This window comes from Diabrotica virgifera, chromosome 3 (genome assembly GCF_917563875.1).
Source record: "Diabrotica virgifera virgifera chromosome 3, PGI_DIABVI_V3a".
NCBI classification, from domain to species: Eukaryota; Metazoa; Arthropoda; class Insecta; order Coleoptera; family Chrysomelidae; genus Diabrotica; species Diabrotica virgifera.
In genome coordinates, this window is record NC_065445.1 from 31,166,881 (window position 1) to 31,185,156 (window position 18,276).

Below are 18,276 nucleotides of genomic sequence, written 5' to 3' on the forward strand. Positions count from 1 at the left end.
AATATTCTTAAACAAAAATTATTGTTTTCAATTAATAAGAAAAACCTTAAAGGAAAATGTAGGGTTTAAACAAACCATCTATTACAGAAATTCAAAATACGGGTGTAAAATTTCTAAGTCACCAATAATTATAACTGTCAATTGTCTAGAAGCTCCGAAGCCAAAGTATTTGGTTTTCGCAGTGATCCCACATCACTGGGTTTTCGCTAACCGCAAGTGTTTAATCTCTGTTCTGTTTCTGTTCGAAACTATTTTTAGAGTCAGTACCGTTGTTGTATATTACAAGCGCGTTTGCCATTCTGTGAATTATCATAAATAAACCATCCTTCAGTATTCCACAACAATTAACAGCGATAATCCCCTAAAAGTACCTGCCTAATACTACTTTCACGACCGATAGCGCGAAGAGCGACAACGTTGTCAAGAAGATTCTCATTTAGTTTGTATTGGGACTTAATATAATAGTCGCGTTTTGTGTAAAATATCCATGGACCACAAATGGATGTCCAATGTACGTTGAAATCAAACGTCCAATGGACGTCCCGTAATGTACGTACATAGTACGTCCAGTTTTGGTCCATGGACGTTTGGACTTTAAATGTACGTTATATGGACGTACATCGGACGTTGTGTGCTATATGGGTAAGGGCAAATAAGGAATCCCTCAAAGGGGAGTATTGTCACCAAAATTATGGAATAAAATCATTTCATCTAAAATTGGTGGAGGAGGTAGTCAAACCAATTGGCGCCGTAAATTATCGCGCCGTAAATAATCGTCCGTGTGGCCAACACCTTAGACAAAATATTTCTGTAAAAGTAAAGGGGATTTATATTGTTATAATTTAATTTTAAATAACAATTTCCTATTTTATTGATACAAATTATACCTAACATTTAGTGTAAATAAGTTTAATAATAATAAAGTAAATAAAACGACTTTGATTAATTTTTGAATAAAATCCTTATTATATGACATTTTCGTACGACCGGCAACGTTGTACAAATATAGGGCTCTTCCTTCGGCAAAGGTTGATCGATTTGGTTTCGAAACATGCGCCCTAATCCATAGTTGATGTATTGATCAATAGATGGCAACCTAATAAAACAGTTTCTTTATTTTTGTTATAAAGTTTGGTAAATATTTCAATATTATTAAATAACCTAATACATGAATTCAGCAAAATTGCCTTTTTTATTTGTTGTCATTTGGTTTTTGACCTATTTAAGCTGTCCTAATTTGAGAAATAAAATTATCTAACTGACGTCCAATCTGACGCAAGCGTAGTACGTCAATAAAGAGCTGGATGTCAGTGACAGTGAAGTTTATGTGGTGTATTTTCATCAAATCAAAAGGAATGTCAACGTTTTATTAACTATTGACATAATAATAATGACCCAGGGCACAGTTAAATTTACTAAAAAACATGGATTCGAGAACATATTCCAAGAGGTGATAAGTGGCAACTACCCAGCACACAATGTGAACAGAATGAACATAACTCGGTTAAAACATTTGGTAGTGCGTCTTGTAGAGTTTACATCTATCCAAGTGAGCGCCAAAATCAGACCTTCAGTATGTGAGACCAATTTGACAAATAATTTGTCGTTGGACAGTGAAGTGCTGGTACCCAAATTACAAAATAAGAACAATTATAAAGAGTTTCGAAGCAGTTTGAAAAGAGTTGTAATTGATTGCTGTGATTTTTTCAAGACCTGTAGTCCACAATGGCCTCCTCATGGAAAATCGTTTGAGAATGACGAAAATTTTGATTTCATTCAAGCTAAGGCTGAGAAAAGGAGGTTGAGGACCTCTTACTCTGAAAGTACTGTGAGCAAAAGACGAAAAACATTATTGCCCTGTAATGAAAAGAAGTGTAAAAGTCAACCATATATACCGTTATCCAGGTGAGTACATCTTCGTCCAGGGAATAATTTTTTTTTTGTCGAGACACTGACCCAGCCAGGTTGCAAATGGGTTTTTGGGGTAATATATACCTAATACATTATAAATACAAAAATGCATGTCACAAGTCCCAGGCATATAATAGTTATTAACAAATTAGAGTCAAAAATGACAGCTTTGTTCTATTAAATCGCTACAGGCAAAAATAGGGGTAATTAAATATATTATTCAGAGTATTCACTTCTTAATAGATGGTCAAAGGTTTAAAATGTGGGTTTTTGAATTTTGGTCCCATTATTTGTTGCTTTAGAAATTGCAAAGTAAGGCTAAAATTTCGAAAATAAAAAAGTTGCTATAATTGTTGCAATCAACTAATGGGAAATAAGCCACAATTTTACCAAAAAATTATTTTATTAACGTTTAGACGCCGAAGTCGGGTGTCGTTGTCAAAATACAAAATACTATTATTTTGTATTTTGATGACACCCGACTTGGGCGTCGAAACGTTAATAAAATAATTTTTTGGTAAAATTGTGGCTTATTTCCTATTGAAAATAGTTGATTATAAAAATGCCACAAGAAAATAGATTCAGAACAACATAACTTTTGCAAAAATACCTTGGGACTTTTGTATTGCATAAAAGGTTAAGTCAAGCAGTCCTTATAATGCCCAAAAAATTTTAAGACGATTCGTTGATTAGTTTAAATTTTATTCAATTTGTTTATCTCACAGAGCTTTTTTTTCAATGTTATTGCCCAGAAAATACGACTACGAAGAAGATGTATTGATGATAGGAGTCAGAAGATAGAGGAAAGTTGCCAGGAATAGACGGGAGTGGCCACTTCTTTGTGAGCAGGCCAAGATCCACACAACGGATTGTCGAGCCACTTATGATGATGATGATTGCTCAGAAAACAATAATGATAGAGATTCTGCGGGAAGCACATGAAAGAAGAAGAGTTATATTTTCAATATATTTAAAAAAATTAATAAAAAAACGTTTTTATTATTGCAAAAGCATTTTACCAAAGTAGAGTCATTTTTGGCTTATAAATAATTCGAATAACTTTGTAAACCCATTCAGTGCCAATGACGTTAGGTAATTAATATCATACTTTGCCATTGTTTAGCGCTGGTGACGTTTTCGTATGTCATAAGTCAACTTATGATCTGCACCTCTGTAAGCAATTGACACTCAATGAAAAACCCCAGATTAGGGCACGGCATCCAATGTGTTAATATTAACTGTTGACTACATCCACTTTAATATTTGAAAAGCTGGTATTTTTACACAAATTAGTATAAAAAATTCGCCTAAATCAATTAGGGTCAAAGTTAGAAACTTTTTTTATTTAGGTAGTTCACATCTACTTTGTTTATATATAAAATTCTCCTATCACAGTGTTAATTCTCCTGTTGCAGTTAATACTGCAGCGAGATGGCTTGAATGATTTTTATGAAATTTTATATGTATATTCATAATATTTTATATGTATGATTTGTAATATATTTTTCAAACATCTTAGTGATAAGGGAGGTCCCCCCGCCAACTTTTAGAAATTTTTCAGGAGGTAGGCATATGTACATAATGTATTCTATGAGTATATACATATTAAAAAAAGAATGATCAAAACCCATCAACAAATTCTGGAATATTAAAAGCAGCATGTGTTTGAATTTTTTTGTGCATTATAAGGACTGCTTGATTCATGTTTTTATGCAATGTCAAAGCCCTAGGTTACTTTTTGCAAAAGTTAGCAAATTTTTTGTTTATTGCTTTATTTTGCAATTTCTGAAGCAACAAATAATTGGACCACAATTCAAAAACATCCATTTTAAACCTTTGTCCAACTACTAAAAGATGAATACACTAAATAATATATTAAATTAAGTATCCCATTTTTAACTGTAGGAATTTAAACAAAAAAACTGCCATTTTTGACCCTTACTTATTTTTTAATACCTAACAATTAAGTATATATATCTCCGAACTATGATGGGCATTTTTGTATTTTATACTGTATTAAGTAGGTATATGGTATGTGGTACCCAAAAGCTGGCTGTGCCAGTGTTCCTAACATGGTATTTTTTGCCTTATTTCCCTAGATTATCAGTCAGAATTGCTGAAACTATGACTCAATGCATTTCTAACACATTCTCTGTGTATTTCAGAACCTGAAATAATTTTTGTAATGTAATGTAAATGAGCACATGTTTGCTGATCAGCGACAGCACTGGAGAGAGAAACCAAATGTTGCTGATGAGCAACATAAACATCAAACATGTAGATGCCAATGAGCTTGAGGTTGATGCTATTAGATCATAGCTTTTGCATGATTAAAATGCTTGGATCTCCTTCTTAAATCAGGCGAGACTTGTTAGTCTTTGTACCATACCCTGTTTTGTTTCCTTAAACTCTTATTAAGTCCTGTGGTCTCAACAACGGCCAACAGGGCAGGTTCCTACCTGCCCAATAGATGGCGCGTACATTTGGACAAGGAGACCTTCTCCCTTGTCCTTTATGGATAGCAGCACTGGTCTGCCAGAGGTCTATTCATCTAGCTAAGCCAGGCGCAAGTCTTCTTCTTTTTGTGTAGATATGACTCCGTCTGTTTTTCAATGTGCCTCCAGTAAGTTGTCATTCCATTGTTTTCATGATCTTCTCACTGATCTGATCATCTTTCTGGTGGGGAACCGTCTCTCTCCGTCCTTACTACTCTGTCTGTTGTCATTCGGCTTATGTGGTCATTCCATTCTTCTCCTGTTTTTACCCAGTTATTACTGTTGTCCACATTGCATCTCCGTCTCATATATCTGCACTTCTAGCTCTATCCCATAGTGTCTTAGCATCGATTTATCAAAGGGTTTTCATCTCTAGCCAAGCCAGGTGAAAGTGATACCATTAATGAAGCTTGTGGAGTTCACTGCGGCCACAGGCATACTGAGGCACTGGATGTCTCAGACAGTAAGTAGTGTCAGTAGTGTCTCAGTAGGATAAACTCTGACTCTGGACCCTTGCTGATCCTAGAAGATGAGAGGCTAGAAATGGCTGGGTTTTCAGATCTGCTGTAGCTTGTTGCATCATATAACTTGGATTATACAAGGTCCTGGTGATACAATTGACCCAATTGACCTCTCCAAGAGGTGGCTAAGTGCTAAGTGCTAGGAAACAGGCCCTGTCTGAGATCACTATTTATTTATTTATTTATACGGGCAAGCCCAATTCGGTAATACATTAATAAGATATTGATAATTACAGTGTTGAATATATAAGAATAAAATGAGAGAGTACAAAACATTTAAAAAGACATGACAAAGTAAAATAATTACAAAACATTAATTACTAACAAATAACAAGGTTATGGCATTGCTAAATATTTAATTTGGTTAAATGGTTCTTAAAAACATCAACAGAGTTACCAAAAAGTAAAGGGTCACCTAGGGAGTTAGCAAGTCTTAGTGTTCTAGGAACAAAAGTAAAATATGAGTAGTTATATCTATGAAAAGAAATATGAAAGGTTTGAATTTGTCTTGTTGATCGTGGTGGAACAAACAACAATATTTTAGCAAGGAGTTCAGGGCAGTAATATATGCCGTTGATAATATTAAACAATACTGTAAGATCTTTACGCTTCCTACGGACATCCAGAGAAGAGATATTCAAAAATTGTTCCATATCTGTATAATTATAATTGATGTGTTTTTTGAACCCAATATATCTAAGAAAATTATGTTGAACACTATCAAGTTTGTTCGTGAGGTGTAAATAATGTGGGGACCAAACTGGAGAACAGTAGTCAAGGTGCGTCCTGACTAAAGAACAATAGAGCATTTTAATAGCGAACACGTTCGTGAAATCACGAGTTGTCCTTTTAACAAATCCAAGCATTTTCATGGATCTTTGAGTAATATTGTTGATGTGATGGTTAAAGCTCAGAGAGGAATCAAGAACAACACCTAAATCTTTAATTGAGTCTACCGTATCCAATAATTGATCATTTAGGGTATAATTAAATACTGATAAATGATGATTCCGACAAAACCGGATAATGTGACACTTGTTGACATTCAAATCCATCCCATTATCAAGACACCAGTTGGCTAAATTATCTAAATCTGATTGCAATGATATTGCATCATCTTGATTATTAATGATTTGATAACATTTAAGATCATCAGCGAATAAGAGAGCAGAAGTGTTAGAGAAGCAGGTGACGATGTCGTTAATATACAGGTTAAACAAAAGTGGACCCAAATGAGAGCCCTGAGGTACACCAGAGATTACTAGGAAAGTGTTGGAGTAATGATGATTAACCCTAACCTTCTGTGTTGTATTTGTTAGGTAACTGCCCAACCACTTCAGCACAGAACCTTCCACGCCATATAATTTGAGCTTATGCAACAAAAGATCATGGTTCACCCTATCAAAAGCCTTGGAGAAGTCAGTATACACTGAATCAATCTGCAACCCCCTCTCCAAAGCTTCAGACAAGGTATCAACATAAAGCAACAAACTAATAGGTCTGGATCCCGCGTATGAAAAAAAAGTTGATTAATAGCAAGCTGAAAATTTGTTAATAGCTTAAGGGTGACTAGTCGGATAAACTTTGATATATGGGAACACTGGAACAGGGGCAGTTTTAATTGTGGAACAGGTTAAAAATTTGGAACGGTCAGACCACGAAAACGGCACATTTATTTTGTCCGACAGAATAGACTTAAACTCTCCGAACAAAGATTAAACTCTCATGCAAAAATCAGACTGCTATTTATCACCTGTCATAATTCCTGTCATTTGACATATTCTACATGTTCCACTCATTAAAACGCCCATTTGGTGATAAATAGCAGTCTGATTTTTGCATGAGAGTTTAATCTCTGTTCGGAGAGTTTATGTCTATTCTGTCGGACAAAATAAATGTGCCGTTTTCGTGGTCTGACCGTTCCAAATTTTTAACCTGTTCCACAATTAAAACTGCCCCTGTTCCAGTGTTCCCATATATCAAAGTTTGTCCGACTAGACACCCTTAAGCTATTAACAAATTTTCAGCTTGCTATTAATCAACTTTTTTTCATACGCGGGATCCAGACCTATAAGTTCTGCTGATTTACCACAAGAAAATCCGAACTGTTGAGAATTTAGTATCCAAGAGCAGTCATAATTAAGGTAATCAGTAACAATACTCTCAAATACCTTGGGAATTGTGCCGAGAATAGAAATAGGACGATAATTCGTTATGTCAGCTTTATTACCTGCTTTGTAAATTGGAGTGACATAGGATAGTTTCCAAAAGTCAGGAAATTCCCCCAACTGAAGGGATTTATTAAAAATATGATAAAGCGGCCGAGACAGAATAAAAGAGAATCGTTTAAGAAAAATGGGAGAAATACCATCTGGCCCAGGTCCCTTATTGACATTAAGAGTTGAAAGTTTTTCGTATATTTTTGAAATTGGTATAATATAGGAAGATACACAGACCTTAGACTGTATTAAATTGGTCACTATGGTCATTTTGTATTATTATTAAATTAGGTACTTAACCCCTTCGTTCCGGACTGTCATACGGCAAGTCGCACCTATATACGGATACTACTAATAAAAGGTGGGTCTTCCCAGCTCTAAATTTGAATATGAATATTCGGGTCAAACAAAAATACCTTAAATATGATGCAGACGTCTGCACCGCCGTATATGGTGAACACAAACTCATGATGCACCTGTAATCTGTATGAATGTCACAGTGAGACAGTCAAGCATGATGCACACAGGTGCATCACCGTATTGAAGGAATTATTTTTTTCAAAACATATTTTTTTTTTTCATAAACAAATTGCAAAATAAACACATTATTTTAGACTTTAACAATAGTTTTGCATGTGTTTTCTGCATATTTTGTAATTTAAGTAATCTTTTTAGATGTGTACCTGGACCACAAGAACCAAGTAAGCCTTTGACTCAAGCTGACTTTCTAGGTATATTCAAATTAAATTTAAATAACAATGAGATTCCAAAACCTCAAGTGCCAAATAGTACTAAACCAAATCGTCTTCAGAACTGCCCTAACATCCCCCTTTCGTCAGATTTAGGACAACTTCTAATCAAATTGGAAAATCACAAAGTACCAAGTAGTGTTAGTGAAAGAAAACTAGACAAACTTCAATGGTATATAAATAGAGACAGTCAACCAATTACGAATGTTCAATTTGAAGTGAGTTATTGTCCCAATAAGAAAAATACAAACCTAGGCCGTGAGTACAAATTTCCTGTAAAACAACACCATCAACTCTCAGGAAATCATCATTTTGAAAAGTTTAAGTACAAATTGTGCAAACCTCTTACAGTTGTGCTACAGAATGAGGATTTGGTGAGTTTACAAAAACATTATAACAAATTTAAGGTGAAAGTAAGGGTTAAGAGATTGACAGACAAACAAATCAAATCTGCAGTCTCTAAAAAACCCAAAGTCAAGAAGAAAAAAGTTTGTAAAGTTGTGATAGAAAATAGACCTTTTAATAAACCAAAAGTATTGCTTGTGAATAATGCTAGTAAACATGTAAAAGTAGTTTCGGAAACTAAAAAACAATTAAGTCCGCAGTTTCATTCAAAGAGACTTAATGGCAAACATGGCTTAAACAAATTCAATAATAGTAAAGACGTGAGCTAATCTAAACTGACTTGTACATTTTGTACATATACATAGTTGTTTTTTAAATTGCCCATTTTCATGACCTAAATACAGCGATGAGTGCGCTAATAACCAGCAAAATAACAGAAAAGATGAAAGACATAATACGTTGTGAAATAAAAAGCAATGAAACTAGTAGGGGTGGGAAATTATCAATAGAAGCCTATAAATTTACAATCATATTCATAGGTTCCCACCTTTAGATATACTTATGGGAGTCGAACTGCCACAGGAGAATTTAAAAATTTCTCCTGTCATAGGGGCAGTTGCCAAACTCCTGATTGTCCAAAGGTGGGAAGCTATCAATATACTTGTAAATTTATAGGTTTCTATTAATAATTTCCCACCTCTACAATCTTTTATTTCACAACATAGGTATTACGTTTTTTGTCTTTTGCATTATTTTGTCGGTTATTAACATGCTTATCACTGTAGGTATATTACAAGTTCTTAGGATTTTATAAAATAAGAAATATTTTTATGTAGGTATATATACATATATATTTGGTATATTTTAGAGGTTTTAAATACAAAAAAACATTTTGAAAAATGAGAGTACATTTAATAAAGAATCCACAACAAAATGAATTTACTGTAGGTGGCTGTATACCATACTCCACAAAAATTATTATAAAATCATTTACAAAAGATATATTTATTGGTATGGTATGGAGAGTTTACCTGCCTGTCGTGTTGGAGATTTTCTCTTGGTCTTCAGCTTTCTACCATTCGTTCTACTACCAATAGTTCCATGGTCCCAGGTCCCATCTGACGTTTGAAACCTTTAACTGTTCCATAGTTAAAACTTCCCCTGTTCCAGTGTTCAAAGTTCCCATAATCAAAGTTTGTCCGACTAGACACTGTTAAGATATTAACAAATTTTTAGCTTGCTAATACTTGCTATTACATAATAAACTTTTTTTTGGTATGCGGGATCCTGGCCTATTCTTTTCACTACCTATATAAAATTATACTTTATGAGGTGTTAATGAAACATTTAATTTTAAAACATTGTCCAGCTATTTAAATTACCTACTTACTCAATAAAATCCTAAGAACAATGTATAATAATTATTTTCATGAGTTGTTGATGCATTGAAGAAGTTTCAGTTAAGTTTTATCCTGAATTTATATATTTTTTTAACACATGAGCTAAATACTGCCAACAAAAAGCATGTATTCAACAAGAACTGAAATGAAATCATTCTAAATACTTTCTGATTAAATAGATGGTTTCCTGATTAATAACATTTTTTTCAATATGCCCTGTAAAAACTTCTTTACATATTTAAAGTACTTCTGTCTTTCTTACATAAAACAGTACCTAATGGAAAGTAAAAAAAAAATGTTTTTAAACCATAAAATTAATACCCCAGCATTCGATTAAATTTTTCTGTATTTATCATTTTGTCACTGTTTTAGCATACTTCAGCATGCTAACACTACCTCCTCATCATTATATTAGATTATATTATGTGAGGTCGTTAAGGCTATGCAGTCTCTCCCCACAGAGATATTTTGTGCATACCTTAATCTAGGATGTTAGTTCTAGGAAGTTGATTAGCATCTTATGTGACTTGTTTCCTATGTCAGAGGGCGCTGACCTCTTCTAGGAATTTTAGTTGTTTGCAGAACAGTGTTACCCAGTTGCATAGTTTCTTTTTCGTTGTCACAGAAACGACAGTTTTCACTATCTGATTTGCCCATTTTTTTGAGATATCTTAGAGGGCAGTGACCAGTGAGAAGGCCAGTGACCATTTTTATATATTTTTTACTCATTCCGAGAAGGCTGTTTGTTGCAATATGTGACACTTTTATGAGCCTCTTTGTTTGCCTTTGTCCTGGTGTGTTAGACCAGTATAGTTGTAGTTGATTGAGTTCCCAGGTCCGGAGTTCCTCTCTGATGTGGCTTTTTGATAGTCCACAGAAGGTTTCTAAACCTTGGAATCGGGTCCTTCTTTTGCGAGGCTATCAGATTTCTCATTTCCTGCAATTCCCTTGTGACCTGGTACCCACATCAAAGTTACTTTGTTGCGTTCCGCCAGCTTCTTGAGAAATTGTTTACAGTCCCAAACCAACTTTGACTTACAAGTAAATGGCTTTAGAGCCTTTAAGGCAGCTTGACTGTCTGATAAAATAAAGACTTTTGACCTACGAGTGTGTCAGTTGAGACATTCTTGGGCACGTCTATGGCATGTATTTCTGCCTGAAAGATAGTTGGGGCGTTTCCAATAGATTTGGATAGCCTGAAATTGGGCCCAGTAACTCCCACTCCTGCCCTTTCATTTATCTTAGATCCATCCGTATACCATATGAGTAAACCTTCCAGCTTAGGTTCAACTGTTTGACCCATTTGGTGGTTTTTTGACAACTTCCAAGGGTGTTTCAGTCGAATTTGACTGGCATGACATCTGTCGGCCTATCCTTAGAATTCAAAGGAATTTCTTCCAAGATTTTTACATAGTCCACTAGATCGCCAGGTTTCATTATTTGTGTCTGTCGCAGCTTTAAGGCGGTGGAAACTGCCTCCCTCTTCATGCAGAACTGCAGGAGAGGAAGGTTCAGCATCGCCTTTAAAGCTGGAGGGGGGCATGTTACTTGTTGATCATATCAATTCAATCAGACATTTCACTGTGATCTTCGGGCTTAATCACTTCTCACACTTTAGTCTTTCTCTCATCCAACTGTCTCATCTAAAAAAAAGTTTGCGCTGTTAAATCTTGGCAATATTTTTTTTCAAAACTTCTTATCAGCTAAACATTTTCTGTTTTGCCAATTGCTTCATAGGTTCTGCAGTTTGAAACATTTACGATTGTAAGGAAAATTTTGGAAAAGTGACAGTATTTCTAACATAGTCTCCTTTTGGCTTATAAACTCGACTCTGCAATGCTGGAGCTTCTTTAACACGTTTTAAAAATTCGTTTTCTCGAAGTTTGCAAATAGGCCTCCGTGACGGCGATTACCTCCTGATTCGATTCAAATTTCTACCCAACGAGTGACTTTTTTTAAGTTTGGAAGCACAAAGAAGTTGCTCGGGGCCAAATCTGTAGAATATGCTGGATGAAGGAGTAGTTTGTAGCCCAATTTGACCAATTTGGGATGGGATGGCGGAGGTGTTGAACCGGTGCGTTGTCATGGTGCAATAGCACTTTTTCTTCGCCAAATTTTTTTTATTAACTTCTATAGATATCTGCAATCTGCTTATTAGACAATAAGCGTTTTTTCTGGCAATGAAGCTGATGACATGTAGAGTATCATTCCAATTAATAATCTATTTTAAATATATCGAAACCTAAGTTAAGCATTGTTGGTACGAATTTATAAACATTTGTCTTAAAAACTAAACTAAAGTCTGTTTGATGTAGATAGATCGGATGGCAGTAGACGTTTTAGCCTACGAATTTCATTGCCATCGCGCACGTTTAGTTGGGCGACAAACCGATTTGGGTGCAGTGACACTCTTTCACTATAGTTGACACTAAGACGATGTATGGCATTTTTAATGAATTCTAAACAGATATCATGCTGAATGATTTCGTTACTGATGTAGTAGGGAGCCAAATGGGGCTGTTTTTTTTTTCAAGCTGAGTGACTTTGCGATTAGTTTGCTACTTTGGACTTTTAAATTTCCAATGTTAAAATAAGAGCTGGGTTCGGAGTTACCTTGCTTCTAAGAGATCTATAAATATGCAAATCTTTCAATACATGCTTTTCTTCCTTAACATGTATATATTAGATACTACTTATGTAATTTTTATATTGTGCAATTCTAAAATGTAAGTGACGTAACATAAAAGAAGATTAACTGAAACTACTTGAGCTCTGCTCATCTATATACATATCAATTTTAAAATATTGGAACTTTGCTTTACAAAGGCCTGTTTTGCCAATAATTGTTCTCTGCTTTTTAAATATTTATATTACGTTTTAGCCTTTCTTGAATTATATCTGTTAATAGATGACAATGTGTTATATATTTTTTTATACTAAAGATCCCGAGGTAATAGCTTCAGTATTTGACTGTACAGTCTTACTTGATTATAAACAAGAATTCAGTACTTAATACACAGATTAACAAAAACACTGGCCACCCACAAATAATTATATGTATGGGTTGGTGGTTGGTCGTTTGTATGTATAAATATTGAAAAGCATTGGTGCTAAAACTATTCCCTGTGGGAATCCGCTAACTACAGTAAAGAATGTATGACCCTAACTAGATGGTGGTTATTGAGAGTAGGTATCATACAATTCGTGGATCAATGTGTTGTTGGCAGTGTCATAGGCTGCTGTCAGATCTACAAAAGTAGACCCTGTTATATGCTTTTTTTTTAAATGTGTTCTGTTAGTGCGAGGTCTTGACTGGTGCAAGATTTGGCGGGTCTGAATCTTCCTTGTTGTGAAATGAGGTGCTTGTCAACATTTTTTTTACTCTGGTCAGATAAGTCTCTCGTATGGTTTGAAAAAGTGACGCAACAGGGAAATAGATCTGTAGCTATTGAGATTTTCTGGGCCATTCCCTGATTTTAACAAGGCTATTATTTTAAATTTTCTCCATGATTTTGGAATATCATAGGATCTGCAGCATGTGTTATAGAGTTGCAAGATCAATTTTTTTGCTTCTTGGCCTAGGTGCTTTATTTGTTCACTACATAATATCATCATGGAGGCATAAAAGAACAAGGTTTGTGGCGCAGGCGTTACAACTTTGAGTTGTATAGAAGTTTTGGAGAACCTGACGTTGTAAAATTCATTATGGTAGCACGCCTTAGATGGATAGGTCATGTAATCACACGAGAGGAAGATGTCATAGTCAGAAAAGTTTTTGACCGAAGAGGGCCGATAGGACAACGAACAAGAGGAAGACCGAGACTTAGGTACCAAGACAACATAGAAACTGATTTGAAATCTATTGGAATTAGAGCATGGAGAAGAGTTGCCAGAGACAGGGGCGAATGGACGATTGTTCTGAAGAAGGATTTGGCTCATAAAGAGCTGTAACGCCACTAATGATCATGATGATGATGATGATGACATATCATCCCCACCTGCAGGTTTCCTGTTTTTTAGCCTGTTCATACCATCTTGGAGTTCTTTTAGTGTAAATAAATTTCATAGATGGTTTTTCTCCTGATTCAGTCTTCTTCTTCAAGTGTTTGGGTCTTTATATCTGTTCTTAATTCTTCCACTTGAAGGAGTTGAGTAGCAACTTGTTTTGATGCAACCTTGCAAGGTATTTAGGTCACATGGCTAGCACTGATTAGGAGAATATTGTTCTCACCAATAAGATAAAAAAGATAATTGAAAATAAAAGAAGTGGGTAATATGATTCTGCTTAATAGATTATTATGTGATTGATTAAGATAAAGTTCAAAACAGAACACAAAAGATATAACGTATTATATAAGCAGGTTGAAGATTTAAAAGGTATTTGACGATTAATTTTGATGGGACTTTGCTGAAAGGTATTTGATGACACTAGAGTTTAGGAATTTAAGGAGTTACAAAACCACATAAATATGAAATCAAATGCTTGATGCTTTGACATTTTTCGTTTAAAAGTTTGGCTTGGCTCTTGAATATATGTACATATAAAGACTATTGTAATAGGCAGTAGAACAAGTAGGCCTGAACATAACTTTCAAAAAACAAAATACATGATTAGGAGAATATTGTTCTCACCAATAAGATAAAGATAATTGAAAATAAAAGAATTGGACAATTTGATTCTGCTTAATAGATTATTATGTGATTGATTAAGATAAAGTACAAAAAAGAAATAACGTATTATATAAGCAGGTTGAAGATCTAAAAGATATTTGACGATGAATTTTGATGGGACTTTGCTGAAAGGTATTTGATGACACTAAAGTTTAGGAATTTAAGGAGTTACAAAACCACATAAATATGAAATCAAATGCTTGATGCTTTGACATTTTTCGTTTAAAAGTTTTGGCTTGGCTGTTGAATATGTACACATTGGAACCATGTAAGTTTGGAAGAGCGACACCTGGTTTCATAGCTCAGCAACATTTTTAGCACTTTTAATTATATTGGCCAATTATATTAGTGCTGGTTGCTAGATAATTGTCAAGGCCATAGCCCAAAAAAAGAATAAGAAGAAAAAGTAACAAGAAGGTTATGTTATTAAAAGCTACACAATTATATGTAGTAAGTAAATAAATTTAATTATTAAAATGCAGTATTACAAGTAAAATACCTACAATTAATTAAATTCACTTTAATAATTGCATATCATATCAATATTGTGGAGCAATATTAATGCCCGATTTCATAATGACAGTGAGTATAAAATATGTCGATATGACAATTGCAATTGACAATATGAATTATTTAAGTAATATGCTAAGAAAGTTATAAAATTTCTCCGCTATCCGCGCACGATCGTTTCTCGTATTCCCTCCAAATCGTTCCCAAAAAAGGAAAAATTAGAAAATCAACTGATGTTGGACTTCCATGTAAATAGAACCTTACGTTGATATAGAAAAATAATTATCATTATTACATATTCATGTTTTTGAATCGTCTTTTCAGAAGACGATGATTAATATACAGAAACGGGAAAAAGTCTAGAGTTTGAGTTTTCGTAGAATACCACGATATAAAATGCATGCGTTTTGCATGTGGTATTAGTACATATTACACTCTAGAAATAGGGAACTTGCACATTTTTTTTATTACATAATAATGTTCGGTTTTGTATAAAAATGAGATTTCCAAAATTTCACTCTTCAAAAACTCATAATAACTTAGAAGTACAAATTTAAAGTCTTCTTTATCTTAAAATAGTTCGAACGACCCGTGACGTCACAGAGTTTGACTATGTGGTTCAGTTTACGGTTATATTTACGTATATTCTTCTTCTTTAGTTTATTGGCCTCCACCTACTTGGGTATTTAGCCAGATCGTCGTCGGGGAATAAAGGAAAAATATTTATATTCTAATGACATTTATCGAATGTCATTGTAATAAAATATACCAGTTTCTTGAGATTGAAGTTTGATACAGTTTTTGAAGGAAAGGAAAGAAGGTTTACTATTGAAAATAAAACCATTTTTAAAAGTACACATTTTCTATGAATAGTTCAAACGATCAAAAACATTTGTAACGTCACATAACTATTTTCTACTGACGTTTATAATGTCTAATTTAAAATTATGTATACAATTGGTGTAGAATGTAAACATACAACCCTGTGACGTCACGACGCGTTTTGGGGTGGCTGATATAAGTTGAATTTTTAGCCGTCTTTAGGGGCCAAACGAAAGACAAACAAAACTTTTTTATTTTTGATACAGGTTCTAAATTATGTTCTGTTGTAATTTATACCATTTTTTCGAATTTAAAATTTTATGCAAGTTCCCTGTTGTTGACTTTTTTTGTCCCACCAATTCAATTTGATGTGAATTCTTAGAAGAATAACGTATTCAAAATCTCAAAATAGACGTTTCAAAATACCAAAACGTCGAAAATTCGGATGGCCCGGAAGCCTTGTCAGGGACACGACTTCGTAATTCGGGCCATGTCCCGGATTTTTCGGGCTAGTTGGTCACTAAGAATGACCCAAAAAACCTAAAAATATATTTTTTGGAGCAATAACAGGCGATCTTATGTATTAGTTTTAAAAAATTGTTTAAACAATTTCTGCCCAAAAATTCAGTCCGGCACCCTTCAGATTTGTAAGGGGACATTTTTGAATATGAATCCGCAGAGAAACCGAATTAGAAATGTTTTTCAGACGGGAGCGGTCTCACCACATGGACTATATGCTTGATTGTTCGATTGGGTTCGTAAAATGGTGTTTGGTAGGTTTAGTTAAGCGTTAATTTTAAGCTAATTTTAAGTGGGCACAGCTCCCAAAGGCCATGCAAGAGAAAAAAAATTGTTAACAATTTGACATCGTATACGTAAGGATTGTGCAATGATCAAGACAAATCTGGGTAAAATGACTGATATGTTACTTAATTTATTTTTTAATTCAAGAATCTGTCTTGATTTGTTACATTGATTTGAGCATCTTGTTGATTTATTTGTTGCAAAATAATACATTTTAAAAAATCAAATACTGGAGCATTTGCCTTAACTCATGTTTTCTCTTCATATTAGTGATATGTTATTTATTTATTTATATCGTGTAATTTATTTTAACAAGAAATATATTGAAAGTAGAATAAGAACTCATTTATTATATAAATAGTCTGGGCTGATTATCGGAGAATAGGCCATTTTTGGGAAAAGTTATTTACCACCAATTTTATTGCTGGAATCGAATCTTATGATTGTATATAATAATAATATAAGTATGCAAAGTCCGCAGATAGTGTGCTACTTTTTTTATAAACAAAATGGCGCCCGAAAATCGTGTTTTTTTCAATTTTTGCTCTATAACTCCAAAGATTTTGACTCTAGACCAAAAACACCCAAATAAAACTTCACCACAATTAAATTCTGCATAGAGACGTGTTTTTTCCGGTTTACTTCGACGAAAACTTTCCCCGGAAAAAGCGGGTTTTTCCAACAAAATCTTTAATTTTCAACTAAACTTTTAGATAAGTAGTTGTTAATCAATAATTAAATAACTTGGCAATTTAAAAGCCCCTTCCGTATGTATTATAATTCCAGAAGCCGATGGAAATTGAATGAACAGTTTAGCAACAATTAAAATGTTAATTAAAAATTTACGGTCGCTATAATAACGACAATAATTATGATGCATAAGAATAACTATGATTTTTTCATAAAAAGACACTACCTATCTAATGTACTTTACAGAATTGAAATTGGACTATTTAAGCGGCCTCAGGAATATTTTAAAATTATAAACAATTTTTTGGCTTATAAACAAATAGAATATCTCGGAAAATATTAAACTAAATGAAATTATGAAAACGGTATTCGAAAGACAGCGGCAGGACGCTTCTTTTAAAAGAAAAAACGTTTAATTATGACGAGTAGTTCCTGAGATACAACCGGTCAAAGTTGACCGAAATTTACGGCAAAGATATAAACAATAGGATCATAATTTTTAAACCATCACCTTTTTATTTTTGTCCTCTTTCTCCACACCAATTTTCATATCTTTAAAATCCTCATAACATTTATTATTATAATAAAAACTATCGATAATACGTGTGAAAATTGCCAAAAATAGCAAAATTCCAATCAAAAATTAGGTTGGAGAAAATGTAACCCTCAAAGTTCAATATCGGTATACGTTAAAAAAATGCATTTTCTCGGCTTCCCATGGAGCAATTTCCTTCATTCTTTTTTTGTTCCCAAGTAACTCGAGTAGAGCCATCGAACTAACGCATTATTAAATGTCAAACTTGCTTTTCTTTTGTTATAATAAATTAATTTATTTATTATAACACAATATTTTAATTTGTTTAAATAAAAATTGTTTAAATAATTATACAGCTTTCAAATGAGAATATTTATGTTTTTAACTTTAAAAGGTACACTTGTAGTAAGTTTATCTAAAAAAAAGCCTACAACTGGAAAAAATATGTAATTTTCTGTTCTTATAAATAAATTGATCTATTATAACAAAACAAAAGCAAGTTTGACATTTAATAATGCGTTAGTTCGATGGCTCTACTCGAGTTATTAGGGAACAAAAAAAGAATGAAGGAAATTGCTCCATGGGAAGCCGAGAAAATGCATTT

General features: G+C 33.7%; 1 protein-coding gene and 1 long non-coding RNA gene across 3 annotated transcripts in view; one reads left to right on the forward strand and one right to left on the reverse strand.

The window, feature by feature from the left end:
• Positions 1-18,276, forward strand: part of LOC114324245 (dipeptidase 1) — a 996,635-nt gene that overhangs the window by 695,705 nt on the left and 282,654 nt on the right. The window contains exons 1-2 of one of the 2 annotated variants that reach the window (XM_028272037.2): positions 1,307-1,905; positions 7,822-8,269. The exons of the other annotated variant lie outside the window; for it this stretch is intronic. Coding sequence (XP_028127838.2) covers positions 1,391-1,905; positions 7,822-8,269 — 963 coding nt within the window. The 5' untranslated portion in view covers positions 1,307-1,390. Of the gene's footprint in view, positions 1-1,306; positions 1,906-7,821; positions 8,270-18,276 lie in introns of those variants that run through there. 2 annotated transcript variants of the gene reach the window in all.
• LOC126881813 (uncharacterized) lies at positions 15,151-16,829 on the reverse strand. The gene is made up of 2 exons (XR_007697010.1): positions 15,986-16,829; positions 15,151-15,271 (listed from the first exon to the last, which is right to left on the reverse strand). It is a non-coding gene; the product is annotated as an uncharacterized LOC126881813 (long non-coding RNA).